Raw genomic sequence first — 24,212 nt, forward strand, 5'->3', positions numbered from 1 at the left:
GATTAATGGGTACTAGAAAAGCAAACTCGATATAACAAATTATAGATATATGACCCTGTTTACATATTGATTAGTGTTTAGTGTGAGTTTATACATTTGTAACAAATGTATGAAGTCGTACTAAACATTAATCAATATGTAAACAGGCCCTGTAGGTATGAATATTGACGTTAATGCTTGTTGTTCAGATTTACAGATGGCGCTTCAAAATGGATACAAAAAAGTTCCACGAGAGGGCTCTCTTTCTCCTATATATTATACTACTCTTTGACTGCGACTATCCAAATCTGACAAGTGACAATATTTGCCATTCTCTCTCGCCATGCAAAAAGCTTTGAGGAAAAAGGGAGATAGAAGTAATATTCTCAATTGCACACCAAGCAAATAAATGCATGAAATGCAGATTGAATGTCGACCCTATTTTGTTCTAAATTGGAGTTTATTTTAGTTTCATATAAATAATTTTGACAGCATTTAACCCGTTTTGTCCTTTTCTTACATCGACAGATAAACAGCCTGCGTCATGGGAAATAAGGAATGTTACACACGTACCATTCTAAGACAATTTATTTAATATATATCTCAGAAAAAACTATTAGATATCTAAATAAAGATAATATAGACTTTAAAATAATATTAACGATTATCAAAGAAGTATATTTATTTATTTAATGCAAACATTTATGAAATTCCTCAAATAAATATCGATCCATAAACAATGAGTACTGTGTCTGACGTTTCAGTTTCATAGATATAGGCGTTGTAGAAGTAAGCTCGTCTTCGGTCGGTCGAAGTATTATATCGTTGATTGATGACGGCTACTAATGCATTGATTAATCGAGATTTGGAGCCGATTCACCCCGTTTACGCCTCCTAAACTAGTGATAGTGCGCGGTGTCGGGTCTTGTTTCTAAAGTGTAAAGAAAAGGCTTAAAACTGGTGTTCGACAAGTCACTTGGCAATATGCCTGCCGTAAGGGGAGATGGAATGCGAGGACTCGCAGTCTTCATATCGGATATAAGAAACTGTAAAAGTAAAGAAGCAGAAATAAAAAGAATCAATAAGGAACTGGCAAACATAAGAAGTAAGTTTAAAGGCGACAAAACTCTCGATGGATATCAAAAAAAGAAGTATGTCTGCAAACTGTTATTCATTTTCTTGTTGGGTCACGACATCGACTTCGGACACATGGAGGCGGTCAATCTATTGTCTTCCAACAAGTATTCTGAAAAGCAGATCGGATATCTGTTTATCTCCGTGCTGGTCAACACCAACAGTGATCTGATCAAGCTCATCATTCAGAGCATCAAGAACGACTTGCAGTCGCGCAACCCCATCCATGTCAACCTCGCCCTCCAGTGCATCGCCAACATCGGCAGTAAAGACATGGCGGAAGCTTTCTGCACAGAGATTCCTAAACTTCTTGTGTCCGGAGACACAATGGATGTTGTGAAACAGTCCGCTGCTCTCTGCCTACTCAGACTCTTCCGTAAGTCTCCTGAAATCATTCCTGGGGGTGAATGGACCTCTAGAATAATTCACTTGCTAAATGATCCCCACATGGGTGTTGTAACCGCAGCCACATCTCTTATAGATGCTTTGGTAAAGAAAAATCCAGAAGAATATAAAGGGTGTGTTACCCTGGCAGTGGCTAGGCTCAGCCGCATTGTGACTGCCAGTTACACTGACCTACAAGACTACACTTATTACTTTGTGCCTGCACCATGGCTCTCTGTTAAACTTTTAAGATTGTTACAAAACTACACACCACCTTCAGAGGAGCCTGGGGTTAGAGGTCGCCTTTCAGAATGCCTAGAAACTATCTTCAACAAGGCCCAGGAACCACCAAAGTCCAAAAAAGTCCAGCATTCAAATGCTAAGAATGCTGTTCTATTTGAAGCTATCAGTCTCATCATTCACAATGACAGTGAGCCTAACTTACTGGTGAGAGCATGCAACCAGCTGGGACAGTTTCTCAGCAACCGTGAAACTAATTTACGTTACCTGGCATTGGAGTCCATGTGCCATCTTGCAACTTCCGAGTTTTCACATGAGGCAGTAAAGAAACACCAAGAAGTTGTCATTCTTTCAATGAAGATGGAAAAAGATGTCTCAGTTAGGCAGCAGGCTGTTGATTTACTGTATGCTATGTGTGACAAAACAAATGCCGAAGAGATTGTGCAAGAAATGTTGGCATACTTGGAGACTGCCGACTACTCCATTAGGGAAGAGATGGTACTGAAAGTTGCCATATTAGCAGAAAAGTATGCAACTGATTTTACTTGGTATGTTGATGTAATTCTTAATCTTATAAGAATTGCTGGAGACTATGTATCTGAAGAGGTATGGTACAGAGTAATTCAGATTGTCATCAACAGAGAGGAAGTTCAAGGCTATGCAGCTAAGACCGTGTTTGAAGCCCTACAGGCACCCACATGCCATGAAAACATGGTTAAAGTGGGAGGTTATATTCTAGGTGAATTTGGTAATCTGATTGCTGGTGACACAAGGTCTTCACCTTTGGTCCAATTTGAATTGCTCCACTCTAAATATCATCTGTGTTCTGCTGCAACTAGAGCTCTATTACTTTCTACGTACATCAAACTTGTCAACCTGTTCCCAGAGATCAAAAATCGTGTCCAAGAAGTATTCAGAGCTGACTCCAACCTACGGTCTGCAGATGTTGAGCTACAGCAACGAGCATCTGAATATTTGCAGCTGAGTATAGTGGCCAGTTCAGATGTATTGGCTACAGTATTGGAAGAAATGCCTGCATTCCCTGAAAGGGAATCCTCTATCTTAGCAGTACTCAAAAAGAAAAAGCCAGGCCGTATTCCTGATACTTCTGATATGAGAGAATCTAAGAGCCCTCAACCTACATCAGCAGCTGCACCAGCTGTCAACTCCTCAAACAACACTAATGCATCAAGTGCGGATCTCTTGGGATTGTCCACACCACCCGGTTCAGCTGCCCCCACTGCAGGCAATGGATTGCTTGATGTCCTTGGAGATCTCTACACCACTCCTAAAATTAGTCCAAGCAATGCTGCACAAAATAATATCAAAAAGTTCTTATTTAAAAATAATGGTGTTCTTTTTGAGAATGAATTGATTCAAATTGGAGTCAAGAGTGAATTTAGACAGAATCTAGGCAGAATTGGCCTGTTTTATGGTAACAAGACACAATTTCCAATTCAGAGTGTCAACCCTGAACTGCACTGGACTGATATGCATAAATTAAATGTTCAGATGAAGCCTATGGAACCAGTTTTGGAGGCAGGAGCTCAGATCCAACAAATGTTAACTGCAGAGTGCATCGAAGACTATCTGGACACTCCAAGCATGTCTGTTTCCTTTATTTACAACAATGTGCCACAAAAAATTACAATGAAGCTTCCTTTGACATTGAACAAATTCTTTGAACCTACTGAGATGAATGGTGAATCTTTCTTCGCAAGGTGGAAGAATTTGGGAGCAGAACAGCAAAGGGCACAAAAAATCTTTAAAGCTCAAGGGGCCATAGATATTGCAGCTACTCGCACCAAACTGGCTGGCTTTGGGATGCAACTGCTGGATGGTATTGACCCCAACCCTGATAATTTTGTATGTGCTGGCATTGTGCATACCAGAGTCCAACAAGTAGGATGTCTTATGAGATTGGAACCTAATAAACAAGCTCAAATGTTCAGACTTACAGTAAGATCTAGTAAGGAGACAGTCTCACAAGAAATTTGCGACTTACTTGCAGACCAGTTTTAATGATAAATAATATAAATTAACGAATATGAACAACATTGTTATTAGCAATGTTAATTGCTGTTAGGTTCACAGTTGCAGAAAATTCACAAGTGCTGTATGTTATATGAAGCATGTTAAAAAGTCACTTGTGAACATTGCACTGATTCAGTAGGAATTTGTAATATCTCACATACAATTTTGAGATGACTTTTACTTACTAACCGACAAGATAGGCTTTGTGGTTTGAAAGAGCAAAAAAAATTGTTTGAGTTAACTCATACACTATAGGAATCATATTTTCGAGTAGTCCATTACTATAGTTCTATATATTATATGTAACTTCAACGTTCTTTCTTGTAGATCAGATTCCATTGATAGATAAATAATATAGTATAGTAGCATTTGATGGGCTATTGTATTATTTAATTTATGAAATTAAGTAAAACTTACTGACAAGTAAGTTTAGACTTAAATTGAATATATTTTTATTTAGACCATAATAGATTTTTGGATTTTTTATGTTTCTCTGTATAATTCATTTGTGGTACAGTGCATAATTAATAATTATAATCATTTATTTGTAAATAGATTTTTTTATAAGGTGTGCCCAAATTTCGGCTAAGTGTTGGATGTACATTTGTTTTTCATATTAATTGAAAATAATGTATTGTATTACTATTTAATCTAAATTCAGGTGTAATGAACTATGATAAAATGTATAACATGATCATACCAAAGTTAAATGTTTTGGCTGTTATGTGGCATGATAATTCATATGTAACCATCCTGTTGGTTTATCTAAAGTATTTGCCACATGAATATAAATTCTGGGTGTGATCTGTTAGCCTATTAACATTAACACAAACAGACACAATTAAGTAGTATTTATGTTTTATACATATTTGTGTATTTATAATTTCGGAAAAACTATCCATTTGGGTGGTACTTATTTTGTAGAATTATAAAGGAAAAATGAACTATTTTTCGTAAGGGAGCGTGTAATTGTATTACCTATTTGACATTACGGTTTTCAAATAATTTTTATTAGGGTTTTACGTGGCCTAACTGGAATTTATTTTATTCCTTAGCGGTTTTTATTCGTTATACTTGAAAAAATTTAACATCATCACAAAAGTTTTTTTAACGTCATATATAATACATAGGTACCTAAGTACCATGATGTCCATGATACGCCTTTTAGGTAAAAAAGAACAAATACTTTTTCTACGAGTAATATACTGTAGGGTTTTATTTTCTAATCAAAAAATGTATATAAACAGTCTGCTATGTTTTTAATATCAAGTAAGACAATAAGGGGATGCCCGACGAAAAACAACAAAATTAAGGACCACCCATTTGTACAAGTAGCACATGGACTTTGTTGATGAATAATTTAGGTTTTTTATTTACTTATAATGTTCCTGTTAATTGTTAAAGTAACGTATCCTTACCAGAGATTTATTTTGGAATCATTACGATTCAGACGTCTTTTAATATTGATAGAATATATTTGGTTAAGTATCGAAACATTTTTGTTATCATGTGTTATTCATACATTCCTCATATCATATCTATTTGGTTAATATAATAAACCAAAAACTATTAGTGACTAAAAATATATATGTATGCAATTTATTCGGACCTATAGCTATGTGAACGGAAATATACATATTTGTATGTAAAGCTGGAACAAAATCCCATTGTCTGTCATTGTATGCGTACTGATAAGAAAAGGAAGAGAACTGAGCTCACCCAGTTATCGTTTTACACGTGAATGTACTCATATTACGAGATTAATAATGTACACTCAGCGTCAAATACTCTGTAGCAGTCAAAGTGGCCAAATAGTTAGGTAAACCATACTAAATATATGGTGTACCGAACTATTTGACTTCTCTGGTTGCTACAAAGTATTTGACGCTGAGTGTACAATAAAATGTGGTATGTGTTATGGTTTGTGTTTGTTCATAGGAATCTCACCACAAAGAATATCATAGTTGTACGTACCACATGATAGTGTAGGTTCGTAGATACAATTGGTATTAGGGTAAATGGCTTGAAGTTCATGTATAACCAGTTGTTCGCGAAAGAGTATTAAACATAAAATGTTTACCATTAAGTAGGGAGCATAGTAAAATTTACTTTGCATGGTAGGTGATTGAAGAGTAGTAAGAATATTCACAACAAATTGTTATGCATAACTTCATCTCGTTAAAACACGTGGTATGAAAATTATATGTATATTATGAAAGTAAGAATGTGTATACTTGCTTATTTGTTAAATACCTTCAGTGTATTGTGTGTGAGTTGAATATCAAAATGTACAATATCGCATGGTTAATAAATTGAGCGTGATACATAGATTATATAGAAGTTCGTTTCCGCGCTTGAAGCCACTTTGTAATTGTCTTACGTAAATATTTATCCAATATATAATATATTTAAATTGAATTGTTTTTCATTTAAACAATGTATGCAAAAAAAAGGGCAAATTACATATCTTTAATATTAAATCAATGAATGCACTTACTTAATGACATTAGAATTAAGTATCTTATTTTCCATAAATATGTCTACGTAAAAGCTTAAGTTAATCGAACCACTCTTCAACATTTGGGGAGTTCTCCAGCACATCATTTGATTCACTGTAACAAAGAATAATGATGAAACAGTAAATAATTAGACATGTACAGTCAAGGGCATAAATATATATAATATACATTCCCAAAGTTTCAAAAATATGTGTACGCTCTTACACCTTAGACAATAAAGTCGTGTTCACATATTTTTGAGCCATTTGTCTGGATCGATATTTTTGCCTTCGACTGTACCGGCCTTGCAACATCTTATACATCCTCCTATCTCTCGCTACGCTCAGAGTGCTGCTTAACACTTTTCTAAGCCGCACCAATGTTGGTTTTTCAAAAAAATTCAAATACGATATCCCAAATAGTTTAGCTTTAGTTCGGTGATTCATTTGAAGAAAAAATATTTTTTAGTTTAGTTCAATCTATATTGAACCTATAATGACATAGACATAGTATAGTATTTATAGACATGAAACCGAGCGACCAGGGGTAAGAGAAAGACATATTCATGTATTGACAGGTTAATGTATGGCAGCATAATCCTTTTTAGGGTTCCGTACCTCAAAAGGAAAAAACGGAACCCTTATAGGATCACTCGTGCGTCTGTCTGTCCGTCTGTCACAGCCTATTTTCTCCGAAACTACTGGACCAATTAAGTTGAAATTTGGTACACATATGTAAGTTTGTGACCCAAAGATGGACATGTAACGAAAACATTTTAATTTTAAACACGGGGGCCAGTTTCGGGGGGTAAATGAGAAAATGAAAAAATAAAGTTCGTCAAACTATATCGTGTTACATATCAAATGAAAGAGCTCATTGTGAGAATCTCAAATATTTTTTTAATAATTTTAAGAGAAATAGTTTAGAAGTTATTTAAGAAAATAGGCAAAAAATGACCATTCCCCCCTTTATCTCCGAAACTACTGGGTCAAAATTTTTAATAAAAAATACACAAAATAGATCTTTAGATCAGATCAGAGACCTATAGATCACCGGAAAACGTATTAGAAATGTGCAGTCAAGCGTGAGTCGGACTTAATTACTTAGTTTTTGATCCGACCCCTACGGGTTTTTTAAAGACATTTCACATAAAATACATTGTTTAAATTGTGTAATGTACGGAACCCTTGGAACGCGAGTCCGACTCGCACTTGGCCGGTTTTCTCTTTCACTCTTATAAATTTCGGTATTTCGCCATCGCCTCCTACCTATGCTGCTATAACCCGACCATGAAAAAAAAACCCGGTCGGTGATAAGGACAAAGCATGGCACTATTTTCTCTTTCCTCTTATAGGAATCGCAATAAGACTATCTTTCTCTATCAAAGAGTGTCAGGCCCTTGTTTAATGAGAATGTTAATTTTCACCTCAGCAGCTCGAACAAGCCTACTTTCGTCACTCGCTGGAGTGAGGAAAGTCGCACTCCAGGGAGTGAAACAATGTAGCTTTTTATTTTGGTGAAGGCCATGAACTTTATACTATGGTAGGGTCCGGTCCGGTCCGGTCTTGTATCGTATCTTATCTTATCGTATCGTACATATTATAATACTTTTTTTTTCTGTTTATTCTGTGTAATTCGAAATACATTTTAACCTTTAATATGTTCTCACTACTGAGGTGAAAAATTATGTGTGCAACACGAGAGCAAAGTTATTTTACATCTCGTGTTTTTGAGTCCCTCGCTACGCTCAAGATTCTACCTTAGAATCTTTCGCTCTCTCGGGACTCAAAATAAACACTCGCAAGAAAAACCAACTTTCCTCTCTTGTTGCACAAATAACTATTTAACAGCGCTCACCATCACCATACAGAGTTTGCGCACAGTCTGTATGTAGAATTGCAAGATAGCCACGCTTGCCCCCTTAGGTACGCCCTTTCGTTAGGATCACGGCGCGGCGCACACCCTCCGGATTCTTCAGTAGGAAATTTCTAACAGTGTTTACAGACAGCCGCACTGGACCGCTACCTTGGTGCGGTGCGGCGCACGTTCGATCGTGTGTAAGGTGGTCCGCCGTACGTCCGTTAAGGACGCAGCTATAAGTGAGAGCGAAAACGAGATATTTTGACCGCTACAAGGTCACGGTCTGGTACGCCCGTCTGTAACGGCTTTAAAACTGCACGGGCAAACTTAATACCAGACAACAGTTAATAAAGGAGATTTTGCTGACTTTCCTTCTATATGCCTTAATTACCTGTCTAAAACGGAGGAGAATTTTGCTTCTAATAATATCGATGGTGAGCAACCTTAGAGCGAGCAGTGCGTGCACGCATACGAGTATGTTTGCATGGACTACGCGCTCGAAGACCATCGCCGCTTCTAGTACCCACTCAGTTTGCATCCTCATCTTACCTGTCAAGTGACGGGTCGTTGCTAAACATCTCCGTAGGTACAGTTGGTGGCGCTCGCTCAGGCAGCAGCTCCACATAGGACTGCCGCGACTGCAGATGTCGCTCCACCTCCTCGGGTGTCATGTGCCCGTCTCCGGGCGACAGGCCGAAGCCGAGAGCGGGGGACGCCTTTGACAACATGGCCAAGTTGGTTTGGTGCTGAAAATGTTTTCTTATTTGTAATGTTTTTACTTGCTGTATTTAAATGGCTTACCCTCCTCTTAAGAGGAATTATCAATCAATCTATTAACCCTTTGAACACCTATTATATGTATATGTAACACGCCATCGTAAACTTTATTGGGACGCATAAAGGTCTATATTACACCGTAACCGTGCGCTTTCGTTAACTTTATAGGTACTACGAATCAAGGTTCTAACAAAGAACTTCTGGTTTGGAATTCGCACACACACTACCTTTTAACTTGACGAGTTACATACTTAGAATAGAATCGTATTTATATCACAAAAAACCGAATGAAATGAATGCCATGAACTACTTGTACTTGTAAGAACATCTTTGATCGTTCGTGAGTTATTGGTTCCTATTGCTCCATTATGCAAGAGTGATAGAGAGGCAAATAGATGAACCAAATGTATTCACTATTTTAATTATAACCCGGGGCTGATTAAAAAAACGATGAGAAGTGGATACCTAATTGCAAATACTCTGCAGGAAAGTAACGTATTTTATACTTACAACATGCGTAGTATTAGGAGGCTTTTTAGGAACCACTGCTCTTTTTCTTTTAACAGGGTTGGCATTCTTGTTTGGTGTGGCAGCAGCAGACACAGTTTGGTGGGCAGCACTCGCTTCAATTTTCTTTCTGGAAGATAAAATAAAATAAATAATAAATATTAGGGGACATCTCACACATATCGACCTAGCCCCAAACTGAGCAAAGCTTCTACTATGGGTGCTAGGCGACAATATACAAACTTATATAGATAAATACATACTTATATACATAGAAAACACCCATGACTCAGGAACAAATATTTGTGTTCATCACACAAATAAATGCCCTTACTGGGATTCAAACCCAGGACCATCGGCTTCACAGGCAGGGTCACTACCCACAAGGCCAGACCGGTCGTCAAAATAACCTAAGATATTTAGAGAATTGAGCAAATTTATTTATGTTTATACACAGGCTGTTGTCTTGAGTACGGATTAAACAAAGGCAGAGAGAGAAGAGGGCTTTAAGCGCTACCGATTTAACCCCTATGTATATAGTTTCAATAATTGTTTCTGAGAAATCATCAAAATTGGCTACATAACAGTTTTTAAATCAAATCTGGCTAATACATAGTATATTCTGCTCTCCTGGCCAATATTTTGTAAGGGTATATTTAACTTAGATTCATAATTTTACAGATAACTTGGTTACAGAATTAAGATTAATGTTAACTTCCGCTAAATCTTTTAACATACTTTAACAATAATAATAATAACAATAACAATACAAATAAAAAATATGAATATGAATATAAACGAAGTTAACTGATTTAGTGCTTTTAGTAATGGATTAATGATGAATAAAGTTAAAGCTTTGACTGTTTAATGCTTTGATATGTATAACTTATTGTTCAATCCGTTGTCAAACAACATTTATATACAAAGTGTAGTTTACACTTACCTTTTCAAAGCATCTGCACGGTTGAAGTCTGTGTCATCAGAGGATTCTGTTTCATCACTCTCCGAAGTGCTACTGTCAGGCTTTTCATACTGAAGAAGCCTGTCGAGGAGGAAGCTGCGATCGCGGGACACCTTAAGGAGTCTCTTCTGGCTGCATCTTAGAGCATCTTGGAAGCACTCATTTTCCTGTAGAGGGAGAATCTTTAATTATTATCAAAATGTTCTGACTTAAAAGACCTGGCTGGCAGGAAAATATTTACTATAAACCTAAGATTATTTACTATTAAACAGTTTAAAGGTTGTATTTTTTAATGGTGACGATAGGTATCACAAACAGACATGATACCTATGGTTCGTTTTTTTTAGCATTAGAAAGAAGGTAAGCGATCTTGACATGTCTTTTTATTAAAAATCACTTTTGAAAAATATGTCACAGCAAATATGTTACAATTATAGATCATATATGATCTTTTACATTTTTTTGCTTTCATAAGTAATATAAACTAATTTTTAAAAAGCGTTTTTCAATAAAAAGATGTCAAGATTGTTTACCTTTTTTTAAAATGCTAAAAAAATGAACTATAGCTGCTTGAATTAGCAAATTATAATATCCTATACCGTTAAATATAATCAGCTAAGTCAGTCAAGTCTCCTTCTTAGATATCTGCAATGCTAGCTTATCACTACAAAAAGTCCCTATAGAGCTCACATAAATAAGATATTTCAGTTTTTTCTTAAGTGTAAGGTAATGTGACTTGTAGTTAGTCTCCGGCTCAGGTTCGCTGCTGCTGTCACTGGAGTAGTGTTCGTGCGGCGGCGGCTGCGGCTCTGCAGGCACATTATTGCTCATGCTAGCGGCCTCGGTCGCCTGCATATTGGCTATGGAGCGGCAATACCACCCGTCCAACATTTTCTGCAAAATATTATTAGTTCAATGACATACCTCATATTACTTACTACACTACACTATTAAACAGAGCTGTAGCTTAGATTTCCACTGATAAACGGCTTATAGACGCCCGGATGTATTAATGAAGATAATATAGTAAAATAATTACAGGGGTTTTGGTGCCCTCGAAATTGTATACCTTTTTCTGTGGCTAGCTCTAAAACTATATAGACGGTTACAATATATTTAAACATGAGTAGAAGGGAACCTATTAAAGTTATGTTAACTATTTTATTCCCAGTATTTAAGACAAAATCGATAAAAAAATCAAGAAATATAGTAATATTCGTAGTAACGAAATAGTAACATTATAAGAATAATAATAATAATAATTTATTGCCACACACATATATAGTACAAAAACAATAAAAGCAAAACAAACAGACATGTTGAACAGTAGAACATAAACATAATTTCTTAAGACTATCTATATCTATATTATAAACAAACAATAGTGTGACAAAAGGGATGGACTCGGCATTTGCTGTGTTGCAGACTAGCTGCCACAGCGCTGGTTTTCAGTTCACCCCTATTATTGTACCTTAGTATAATTTTCTGACGCCAGCCTGTTAGTTTTTCAAAACTAGCTCAGCAAAATACCTATTATTTCACTAAGAAACGTGATTGCGATTTATCCAGTTGTATAGGTATAATCCATAGGTCAAAACTTAAACAAAAATAGTAACCTCAATGTTTGACAACGAATATGACAGTTTTGATGGATGGTATAGAAAGGATCGCAATCTCTTATGGCAGAATTGTTGTAAAAGTGACCGCGTTAAGCTTTAAATAATAGTTCCTAATCTCTCCGGTGGCGCTAGTTAGGCTCTGGGACATGAGTATAACATGAACCATATAAGGCAACAAATAACCCGACCAAATTACGTAGGTTGTTTTTGGTAGTATTTCGGTGTATGGTGGCGCCGCCTAATTACTGTTTTTTGATGGACACTTTTCATACATAAAGATTTGGCTCCTTTATACAGTCTCCATGCAGTAAATGAGACGACGTTCCAAAACGTATTCCTGAAAAGATGCGTGACGAGCCATAGTATATGTACAGGGCTATAACCAAAGAGTAGTATAATATATGCTATAACCGCGAAAATCGAAGTTCTCAAATTGCGGGCATTTTTCTCTGTCACTCTAATTACGCCTTCATTAGAGTAAAAAAGAAAGATCCCCGCAATTTGCGAATTTCGGTTTTCGCGGTAGCCCCTCTGTTATTAGCAGTACAGTCTGGCAAATAAGAGTAGAAATTAAAAAGTGGCAATACTGTAATGTCGTCCCGATTTTCTTAGATTAATTTGAAAGGGACGACACTACAGTGTTGCCACTTTTTATTTTCTACTCTTTTTTGCCAGACTGTAAATAAGAACCAAAAAACTATACTCATCCTTTTTTTTTGGGTGCTAGTACTAGTGTAAGACATAGATTATCTCTGTCTATGTTTGAAATGAGACAGTCCTTTGACAAACTATATAAGCACCAATTTATACTTTATACTCTGGCATACCCACTTTGTCAGTAGAAAAAGGAGGCAAAATTTAAAAAAAATGGGCCCGTAAAGTTGACATCCTGGCTGGATTTTCTGTATATTGTTACGTGTTACCCCAATGTACCCCCTTAAAGTTTAAGAAAAGTCGTTCTAATTATCCTAATTATCTATAGACCCCTTAAAAGTCAGGAAATATATCAGTGCATCTCGTTTGCCCATGTGCGATTATGTATGCATACATCTCTTTCATTAATGTTTGTATCCGCCACTATACAACTATCCGTGGTCATTGATTTAAAATATTAAATAATTGTCCGGAAGAGGTCGCTTCTAGCGCTGAAACAGAAAAGTTATTCCGTCATAAAATGGTATGTCCAAAATACTCAGTTCCATTGCTTCCTTGGATCGTGGTCAACTCTCTGAGTTTTATACTTTTGCGCAATGTATGACGTTTAATTTTGTGACGTTTATTTCAACGGTAAAACTGTTGATCTCGCAGTAAGATGGTATTATTCGCCTGAATTAAATGAGTGGGTTTCTGATAGGATTTACTTTTTGGTGAATACCAATTGGAATTTAGCTTCATTTCAGGGAGCACATTATACTGTCAGTCGATATTGAACCTTAATTGTACCGCATGTGCTGCTTCAGCTGAGTGTGGGCCGTGCTTGTCGCGGTCAATCGGTGTCGGATTTGTTCCTCGTGTTGTGATGGCTCTCGGAAGTGAAGTGAATGATGAGAATTCTACAAAAAATACTTCTCTAAAAGTGAAAAACGGTTCGGCTAGCAACAATGTGAAGGACAAGAGTGGTAGCGAGAATGTTATCAAAGGTAAGTTTTAACTTTATAAATGTTCATGCATTCAGTTATGTAACATTGAGCATGGTTATTACCAGATTCTATTATTTTAACTATGTTTCCTTAGCTTGAACAAAGTGCATCCAGTTAAAATTTTAGGTCATGTGACGACCAAATTTTGTAGTTCAGTATCATGTGATCAACTCGCTCTCTTGTGCACTTTGCACGCATTTCTCTGATATCTGAAAAACATGCAAGTATATTTTGTTCTAGTTTAAATGTTTTTAATTATGTAGTTAACTCAAAGACAATTTTGTTGCATATGCACATAGTATAGGAGTCCCATCACCCATGTAATACTTGTAAGAAGTTGTGTAATGATTACATATTCAAGGTAATGTCATTCATTGTCATATTATCATATTATTCGTTTTTACTACTCTACATTAATAAGCGCAATACGGGAGATAGTTGAGTAAAGATTACTTTACACATGGTAACTATTAACATGGGAAGGGCTTATCATAACTAGTTGAACTGCTTGTTATTCAAGTATACGGTGTGGCAGGCAGGTAATGTGCAATGTTAATACATACACAACAAAACATTATACTTGCCAATGCAGTACTACCATGACCTATTGTGCCCTTTATTTATAACTGAATAAAACCAATAGTATGATTCTATGTTGCTTGATAAAGATCAATTTACTGTTATCTTCTAAACTGCTCTTTTTAGGACTAGAGTAACAGAATCCATTAACAGAAAACATAATAAGATTTTACTAACATTATTTTAGTAATTAATATTATTTAGAAGTCTTTTAGGAAAAGAGATTTCTCCCAATTTTTACAGGTGGTTCAGAGATCAGTTATGAAATAAATTTAAACAAATACACTTAATGCTATGGAATACTCATATTATACAGAAGATTAATGAGAATAATCTATTAAAACTCCTTACAAATGTATAGACTATAGGTATTTCCTTAAAGAAAACTTTATGCAACTTCCTTAAAGTGTACACATTAATTAGCATATAAACATCCTGTACATAGATCTAGTTTTGATATCATATGTATACCTATAGATCCCTAAACCCTCAGAAGTTTGTAAAAGGCCTTGAATTCCATCTTTTTTTCAAACAAAGAAATCACATTTGTCTTGAAAGGTTTGATAGTGATGGTGGCTAGGGCTAGGGGTTTAATTTTCTTACATTAATATTTGCTATTATTGCTGTTTGGTATTGCTGATGCTGATGATGCATGTTAATTATAAGATGTAATGTTTTGAAAAGATGTGTCCCACCGAGTTTAGGGGGATTTAAATCTTCTCCAGGCAGAGGGGTAGGAGATGGCGCAGCTTTGTTTGACGTTCATAAGCGCGTTGTAATATGCCTACTTGAATAATAAACTATCTTTATCTCTATCTTTATCTAACTGGATAATTGCCGCTGCCATGGATCATCAAGAATTGTAGAAGCTAAGCTATTAGTGTTTTTTTTATTATTGCGAAAAGTGCAGTGCTTATTTATTACACAAACAATAATTACATTATATGACTAGACAAATTGATAAAAAAAAAACCTAAAATAAGAGTCTTTTTTTATTCCATCTATTAGATATAATATATTTTGTTTATTATATCTAGCAGATGGAATAAAAAATTACTCTTATTTTAGGTTTTTCTATCAATTTGTCTAGTCATATTTAATTATTGTTTGTGTAATAAATAACCACTGTAGCCTTTCTATTCTGTTGATACTGTTTATTCTTGATGCCACAGGGTTATCTCATGAGTCATGACACCTAATTATTGTATTTAGGGCAACTAATAGTGATATCCTTCTGGGCTCAGAACACACACACTGGCTAGTTATCCATGTGAATAACAAGAGATGAGAGTTGTATGCAGAATATTTGACTGAGCCAAGGATTATATTTTAATCTCCTTAGTATTATTATCCTTGTAACAGTAACCACTCTTCAACAATCAATATACAATACCAATGATGTACAGTCAACAACACAAATATGTATATGAGTATTATAAATACAGTTTCAATTTCATCACCCGAGAACAAACTAAGAGTACAAAAATGCAGGAATATTCATGTTCTGCCGTAATATTAATTCATCATGATCTTGATACATCACATTTTTATTTCATTGGTTTATCATGAGTTTTAGGCCTATCTATCTTCTCATTCTAACTGTTTTTGAGTGCTTGTGTATTATGAGTTTCTTCTTGTTTGCTTTGCCAATGCCATCCATCAGTTAATGTTGTTCTCCCTAATTGCATTACGAAAATATATCCCAAATTATGTTCTCTAATGTGTTATGCTCATTAGGTAATGATAACTAAAAGGCATTTGAAGCTCATATTTAGGGATCAGTAATAATATGAAAATGTTAAGAATATTTAGAACCTAAGATTTTTAAAGAAATTAAAATTAAAAAATTAAATTAAATTTTTAATTATAATTTTTTTAAGAAATTAGAAACTCCACTTTAGTATACAATTTTTTGTTTTTGGGTCCATGTAAGTTATCATTTTTGCTACTAACTGCATAGTCATCACTCATTACCATATTTTTTTGCTCTCCCACTAACACTACAAATATGTTTAGACTTTATGAATCTGTGATATAATATGAAGACAGAGTATAAGGAAAGTTTAAACTAAAAAGCTGAAGTTGTTGTCTGAAACCTCCAAAAGTTTGACTCTCTTTGCCCCTTGGAAAGGATAAAATGAGATACAAAGCAGTGTTACTATGCTTAGCATATATTTACTTTAAAAATAGACATTGTTCTTTTACAGTATTATATCCGGTTCTTTTTTCAATAGAATTTGTTATCTTATCTAAGGTTAAATACAGGGGATATGTAATATACATCATCTAACACTAGGAAAACAAGGCGTATACATATCTATTTTTGGAGATATTCGTTTGTAATGGCCAATTTTTGAGATATTTGTAGAAAAAAATATATCAATACGAGAAGAGATAAATATCTCTTCAACATGTCAATACATACAAAATGAAATCCTTAACAAGTTTGGGAACAAATCAAATTATTTTATTAAATGTTTTGATTTGTGTTTTTTTTAAGTAGTCACACTACTATATATAAATTAAAAACTGTAATAGATGTCATATATTAAAGAAAAAGTGACGAAATCCTTAAATTTTATATCACAACAATGTTATTTGAAAATCGCAACTTCCAGCCCCGCTCTCCCCTACCTACGTGCCTACTTTAGTGTACCTACACTAAACATCGCAGAGGCGGCCTTAACCTTTGCGAGGCACCGGACAGCAGATTTTTGCGAGGTTCTTGTCTTTTGTACTAAGTAAAAAAGAGGAAAGGCTATACATCCAAGGAAAACTACTTGTGGTCAGTCCAAAGACCAAGCCTCAGGAGAAACTAGCTGGGTCATGAACTAATGGCCATACCATACCTGTCAAAAAGCAAGCCCGAGTTAACATTTTTAATTACCTACGCTAATCCAACATTGCTTCCAAACTAACTTCTTAAGTTCTCAATTCGCTCTCCAGTTCAAGGAATTTAAAGGATTATTTCAAAAGAAAGGTAATTTGATAGTATATTTTTAACAGATCATACCTAGATCTGCATATGCTTGCTGAATTTATATTTTAAAGTCAACCCGACGATCTGGAAGTAGGTAAAACTTGACTTGCAAAATCTGGATAATGATAACGTCGTAATCGCAACATTATTAATTTACTGTTCGTTAGCCTTTGCTATAAAGTGTACAAATACTCAGTACTATTTAGGCGTGTCGGCAATTGTAGCTACGAAGTACTATCCAAGTTAACCAATAATACGACAACGAAAACTGAATATATATTACGGTCATGCTTGTATTTAATTAAGACACGTCATGTCCTTAAATAATTAGTTTTTTTTTTCGTTCAGACCACTGACTGCTCTAAGCGATGACGACAAAAAACAGATAGAAACAGTTAGATGCCCCCCCGGTCTTTCGACACGTGTTTATAATATGTTTGTCGAAGGTATCTTTTGATACAGTGGGCTCGGCATATCACCGGGAGACATGATTGATTACGTAATTAAATTACGTTTCTTGTTTTCGTTGCGATACGATGGCTGGAGGCTACAGAATCGTGATAAGAAATGTACAGAATATTAAGATACTAATCATATTTATGCATTAGCGTTATAATACTTTCCATTGTATAAATGTTTCTATCGTTACCTGAATTATCATGGATACAGATATAGATACTGTCGTCTGTAGAAATAGGTTTCACTTATAGCTGAGCTTTAAATGGGTTAAAAATGTTAAAATAAATGTATGCCTTCTGTTTGTTGATTCAGTTTGTGGTTTGGTTATCACTTATCAGTAAAAACTTCTTGTTTAAAATACCTTGTTTTCTAATATAGTTTTTGTCATCCCAGTCGTGTGCATCTTTTTCGTGCCCTTTATTAAGTAGAGATATGGAAGAGCTACGCCTCATTTTTAGGGTCTCTACTTTGATTTTTTTTTTATTCGGTTTATTCTCCCAAAAGTGCCACTCGACCTGAGCGTAGGTCACATTAAAAGTAATAGTAGCGTCGAGCACTCAGCGACAATCACAATTCACATCGTATTGATTGTGTTATGGTTATGGTGTAACCATTGTCGAACCCCTGTATCTCGCTTTCATTTTACTAGACTGATTATTGCGTGCACTCTTCCGATGTAAACATGTACCTTGTTGTTTCATTATTTTGACTACTTCCTGTTATCCGTTTGAATATTAATAAGCGGGTTGGTTTCACCACCACACGCTACATAATTTGCTTAAGAGAATAAGTATGTAACAGTCGCTATTTAAAGATAAAATAACTATATTTATGGTACGATATTTATTTATTTTTTAGTAATTATAAGGGTGGACTTGTAAATTGTAAAAGTTTCCTATAATATATTATTTCACAGACATATTCGTTCGGAGAACGAAATTACATACCTATTATTTTAAGACCTATGTAATGTGGTCGCAATTCTCAACCGATTTTCGTAAAATTTTGAAAGCAGGTTTAGTAATAAATTTTTTGTCAGTTTTTTAACTTACATTTATTCAGTTTTAAGCTATGCTCGCGACTCTCGCGAGGCGAGGTCTAGGTACAGCTCACAGAGCCACTAGTATATTAGTATCAATATCAATGCAACACCAGATAGTATTACTGCCAATTTATTTTATGATCAGAAAAACGCATAAGGGCCTCCCCTTCCTAGCGTCCGTGTAACTTGGAAGGCATAGACGTTCTTGTATTGATTGGGGAAGCCAAGGGGGCCCCGGCATAACTGCGAGTACTGCGACTCGGGCGGTTTCGTTTTACTACAAGAGAAATTTGATTTGGTTTAACTATTACTTTGATTTAAACTATCCCGCTAGTTATTAGGTATATAACACTAATTATTGATTTGGTTTGTTTTGAAAACTTTGTACTACTGTAAATCAGTTTGGGATGCCAAACAGACAGTAAATCTGTTTGGAAACGATTTTGAATATGCTTTGAAATTAAGATAGAGGTTAATATTTTAATACAGGTTATACCGGCATCCTTATCACTAAGCATATTCTGTCATTTTTATCACATTTGGTTTGCAGGTTTAATTTAACCATCACAATTTAAACATCAGATAAGGTTGATATGATTTCTGCCTACATGATAAGGATATAGATTGGTGTAAAGTATACAACGGTAATGTACTTAAACCTCTATCTACATTTAGTGAGGTAATGTAGGTAATTCACTCTTTTCTACCTAGTGTTGTTCCCGGTTCCCGGCTTTTCACCGTTTTCCGTCCTTTCGGTAACTGCGTAACCTAATCCGAAAAATCGGATATAAGGCACTAAGTTATAAGAAAGCGACTGTCAATTTGAACTTCAAATTCCAACCCAAAGGGAAAACAATGGAGATTAGTTTGGGGCGGTAATAAAACGATAATGCTTTTGGACTAAAGATTTGAATGGCATTTTAAACTGTCAATTTTTGTTAATGAATGAATGATTTAATTTAATCAAATTGTTGTTGTTCTTTATACCGAAAGCCACAGAGATAAATAAATGAACCAGAAACTTTTATTACTTGCGTTATTAACTAGGGGACGTGTGAACAAATATCTCTTACAGTATACTCGTAAGTAGGCGTCTATTGAAATTTGTCTTTAGAGTTACTCACAGCTCGTTCAATTAGTATATGAATACTGAACTGTTATATTTGTAAGAATACGTGTTAAGTTACGAAATTCAGCGGTGGTCGTGACGGACCACTTTGAGTTAAGGTGTCACCGGTGTCTGAATTCCGAGGATCTCTAACGCATGTATAATGTATGTAAGACCAATACAAACTGTTGCGAACGCAACTTTTTATTTATATAAAATATTCCTAGCAGTAGCTAAGCTAAACGCAGCCGTCGGGCTCGGTTAGTATGCGAAGGCTTTTTTAAAACACCAATAGAAGCGCTCCACATAATTTGTATCGCGGCCAATTAGAGGCACCTAAATTTAAACCACCTTTTTTCTGTTCAATTGTAACATGTGTGTGTGTGTGTGTTGTGTGTTGTAATTGTTGTTGTTGTTGTTCTGTTGTTTGTAATTTCGCTAAATCACTCTCTCCTCCATACCATAACCACCACTTCTACACTTTTTAACCGTTTTGTCAACTGTACCTTGTAACCAGTACCTACTGAAAATTATATTAGTTTACTTCAAATCGAAGTCTTTTTATTAGAGTCGTCGAGACCTGCACGGCGGCTACACAAACCCAAAAGCAATAAGAATAATGAGTTACTTTGAATCGGAACACCCTTGAATGCCATTAATTGGCTCTTGATTAGGTGTCTGTCGAACAGTGATCGGACGTTGGCACCGGTCCGCTTGTTACCCGCCCAATTGTATCAACCACCTTCACAAAGCTTTTGTCGCGACTGCGAGCAAAACCCTTGTATATTTTGATCTCAGAATCGTTGACATACGCGTGTTTGAAACCTACATTTATACTGGTGTGCCGGAGATTTTCCGTCAGCAAAACGTTGTGAATAGCACTCCTGTAACTATGAACCCATTGATACATGCATGCGTACATATATAATAGTCCAAGGCGAGTTATTAGTCGCTCCATTTCTGTTCTTCTGAAGCACTTAGTTCGCACACGGTTCATAAATTATCTTGCTTACTATTCGTCAACTCTGACAGTTATAACTTGAAATGAATGGCAGAGTTGGTCTTACACATTTTAGCCTCAATACTTAGTAAGAGACATTTTCTTGACCAATAGTTACTGCGAAAACACTTTCTAAGGATTTTCAGAGCGAGTAAAGATGCAATTTGGTTTGGTCTGGTAAACTTTTAAAGCGGAGTGGTTCCGGGCTGTTCAGTCGGGTTCAGCTTGTTGATTTTAATTTAGAATAGCAGGAAATACAGCGTGGTTACGAAAATGGAGCGCTGGGTCATTGTATTTTACGGACTCGTCTATCACGGCGACAAAATGATCTCGAAATTTGTTACCAACTCTATAGTCTTAATTTAATCACTAATCACAAGACTTCTGAAGTTGGTTCTAGCAATCAAGCTGTAAGTTGAATGCTGATTACGGGTGCATAAATGCTATTGTGTACTGATATAAATGTAAATATCTGGGAGACCGAGCTTTGCTCGGAAAACATAAAAACTCAAAAATACGCATTTTCCCAGAGATAAGACCTAGCTAGATCAATTTTTCGTCCCCGAAAACCCCCAATTTTCGTCTAAATCGTTATAGCCGTTTCCGAGGTCCCCGAAATATATATAAACATATATATATATATATATACAAGACTTTCTCTTTTAAAGGTATACAAGTTATGTAGGTACTTGATATAACAGACTTGTGTTAAGTTAACTTTTGATGATTTTTGTCTGGTCGAGTGCTTCAAGTCTCGATTGCAAATATAACCTTGGTTTGATTCTAATGTTGGCTCGCCTCCGTGATAGCAAAAAATGCAGTGTTGATTCTCTCCGCCTTGGTACCTTTAAGGTATTTTACTTTCAGTGGTGAATATTTGGACCTGACTTACAAAATATGCTATATTTGTGGATGTTACCTGAATATTGTGCTTTTCAATACCTACACTTACAGCATATGTACATCGTACCTACATAGTGTACGTATACATGTGGGTCAAATTGATAAGTTTTTTTAATTCGGTTAGTTAAATCATGTTTCTATACATGCAAGTCATCTCGTAAGGATCAGGCATCAATGACATCATCTTACGATAAATAAAGTATAGGTAGTAATTTGTCATGTAATTATTTAATATGCTGTTTAACGCTATAGGAGCACAATATATATATTGTAAGTAAGTGCAAATTTCATCGGAGACAAGTCTGAAATCGACTTATGTTATCGCATTCTTCGACCCTACACAAAAACACTCCATGACCAAATCTACATCGATCATACATATCTATCAAACAAATACCAATTCTTAGCGTGCAAATATATTAATTTCGACTCAAGTTCAAATTAATAACGCGTTTGCCTAACTCCCTGCATTCGTATATTTACAATACAGTGGTAAAGGCCTGCAACATATCTAAAAAGTCTCGTCTTGAAGCAAAATTCGTAATTAAGAACTGGTTGAAAAGTCTTAACTACAGTCAGACTGAAATGCTGCTGAAGGTCGTCACCTAACCACTTACATATGCTAACAATCTATGTAGCCTTACATGCACAACCCAACACACACAAACACACAGACAACTTTTTCTTTCATTTTTCTTTCTTTAAATTAGTTAATTTCTTTAATTATTACTTCTATTAATGTCACCTAGTTTTTTACTTAACCTTTGGTTGTATATTGCGAATACGGCTACCACGTGACAGGCAGTGTGGGGCCACAGGATAATATCTAATGTTATTAAGGTTTTTTCTTTTAAATAAACATTCTTTTAAAAAAAAACTTATAAACCCAGGCCTCATATCCAGTTACATTCCGCTGCAAAAGCGGCGTGCTTTCTTCACCACACCATTCTAAAAAGGATGCGTCGATTTTCTCCATGCTTGCAAAGTTCTTCCGGATTGATTCTATCGACGATATTTTGTAAAATAATGAGGTCATTAGGCTGATAATTGTTATTATATACTCTTAATGAGTTCCCCCAAAGTACAATTCTAGAAATAATAGTCATCCCCACCATTCCGCGAACTATTGGATCTCTCCTCGTATACTTCCTCGTAGCATACTATTATAGCAGTACACAATGTGACTAATTTGAAAACAAGTTTTAAAATCGCTGACAACATACTATAAAAATGTACGTAATTTCACAGATCTAAGTCCTGACAACCATGTACATAGACATTGAAAAGACAGACTATTACAAAGAAAAACTCATCCCCTATCACTCCTATTGAAAATTCCATATGATCGTTCCATTTTTTGTTGCGCTCAGTCTGTGACTTTCAATTGGATAAACTAGTAAAGTGCCCACTATTTATTTTATGATAAATATAAAATATCTACATAGGTATATGAAAACATAACTTAATACCCCAGTTCTTGAAACGGTCTCAATATAATATAATATTAGAGGTGGCAAAAAGGTTGTTATTGTCAACTATTAGAAATTAGAACTACATAAAAGATTACGTATGTACACACCTTTGCTAACATTTACATTGAGTCGTAGTCGTATGCCTTACATTATATTGATTGAGGCGATGCAGTTTGCTTGACCTATTATTGATCCTGCCCGTTGTAATCATTATGTGCCATACCTAACGACTACCACTATGTATTTTGTTACGATTCATTCTCGTCTGATAACTGCTTTAGTAGTATGTCATGTAGATATGTGTGAAAATATATAATTACATAAAAACTTACCTGCCTATGTAGTTTTGGTTTGTACTAAAATGTGGGAAATTAATTTTTGAACACAATACATTGTCCAACGGTCTGTTGAAGCAAGTCCCATACAGTTCCTCCTTTTTCGCTCTTGTTTATTGCTCGGTCTCTTTGAAAGCCTATGATTCTGAGACTGGGATGCACTGTAACCACATGTATCTACAGTGGAGTTCAATAGAAATTGCAAATAATGTAAACAAATATGACAGATTTTGTTAGCATTTGACATAAACCTAATTTTTTTACGAAAGTTGTTTTCTCTTAATATAAATAATTAGCAACTTGACAAGGCGGACGGCTCGTTACCCAACGGCGTTGCTGCCCGAGGCTCCACGAGTACAGCTACTTTGGGACGATGTGAGGGCCAGAGACGCTCTTGCACGGGGTACCCACAGGGGTGAATTTGGCCAGGTTGAAGTCGGTGTCAAGAGTCGTAGCGGGAGCCTGGTTGCAAGCTTTGCCTGCTCCTCATCTGGAAACACTCCTGGACCACGACGTCCACGACTCATTGCGGGTGAATTCTCTGCGGGCGGCTCTTCGCTTGGGCTGCGATGTTTGTGTGCCCCATAAATGCATCTGCGGCTCCATGGTGGAGGCGAATGACCATCACGCTTTGAGTTGTTGTTGTATTTCGGGAAGGTGTTCGCGTTACCACGCTCTCAATGACATCGTAAGGAGGGCTT

At 35.7% G+C, this 24,212-nt stretch overlaps 3 protein-coding genes across 6 annotated transcripts in view; 2 read left to right on the forward strand and 1 right to left on the reverse strand.

The window, feature by feature from the left end:
• Positions 1 to 752: 752 nt before the first annotated feature.
• LOC134746105 (AP-2 complex subunit alpha) lies at positions 753 to 6,189 on the forward strand. The gene has a single exon (XM_063680356.1). It carries the CDS (start codon positions 964 to 966, stop codon positions 3,757 to 3,759), a length of 2,796 nt encoding a protein of 931 aa, XP_063536426.1. The 5' UTR covers positions 753 to 963; the 3' UTR covers positions 3,760 to 6,189.
• Positions 5,965 to 12,005, reverse strand: LOC134746106 (INO80 complex subunit E). Its single transcript, XM_063680357.1, has 6 exons — positions 11,846 to 12,005; positions 11,065 to 11,268; positions 10,357 to 10,541; positions 9,417 to 9,543; positions 8,679 to 8,875; positions 5,965 to 6,383 (listed from the first exon to the last, which is right to left on the reverse strand). Exons 2-6 carry the CDS (start codon positions 11,263 to 11,265, stop codon positions 6,329 to 6,331), a joined length of 765 nt encoding a protein of 254 aa, XP_063536427.1. The 5' UTR covers positions 11,266 to 11,268; positions 11,846 to 12,005; the 3' UTR covers positions 5,965 to 6,328.
• A 1,305-nt stretch (positions 12,006 to 13,310) lies between these two features.
• The window catches only part of LOC134746107 (clustered mitochondria protein homolog), a 41,023-nt gene continuing 30,121 nt past the window's right edge, over positions 13,311 to 24,212 (forward strand). Inside the window, exon 1 of one of the 4 annotated variants that reach the window (XM_063680361.1) lies at positions 13,311 to 13,633. In XM_063680361.1, coding sequence (XP_063536431.1) covers positions 13,513 to 13,633 — 121 coding nt within the window. In that variant the 5' untranslated portion in view covers positions 13,311 to 13,512. The other 3 variants (XM_063680358.1, XM_063680359.1, XM_063680360.1) reach the window with 3 other exon arrangements.

The sequence above is a fragment of the Cydia strobilella genome, chromosome 12, assembly GCF_947568885.1.
Source record: "Cydia strobilella chromosome 12, ilCydStro3.1, whole genome shotgun sequence".
Classification (NCBI taxonomy): Eukaryota; Metazoa; Arthropoda; class Insecta; order Lepidoptera; family Tortricidae; genus Cydia; species Cydia strobilella.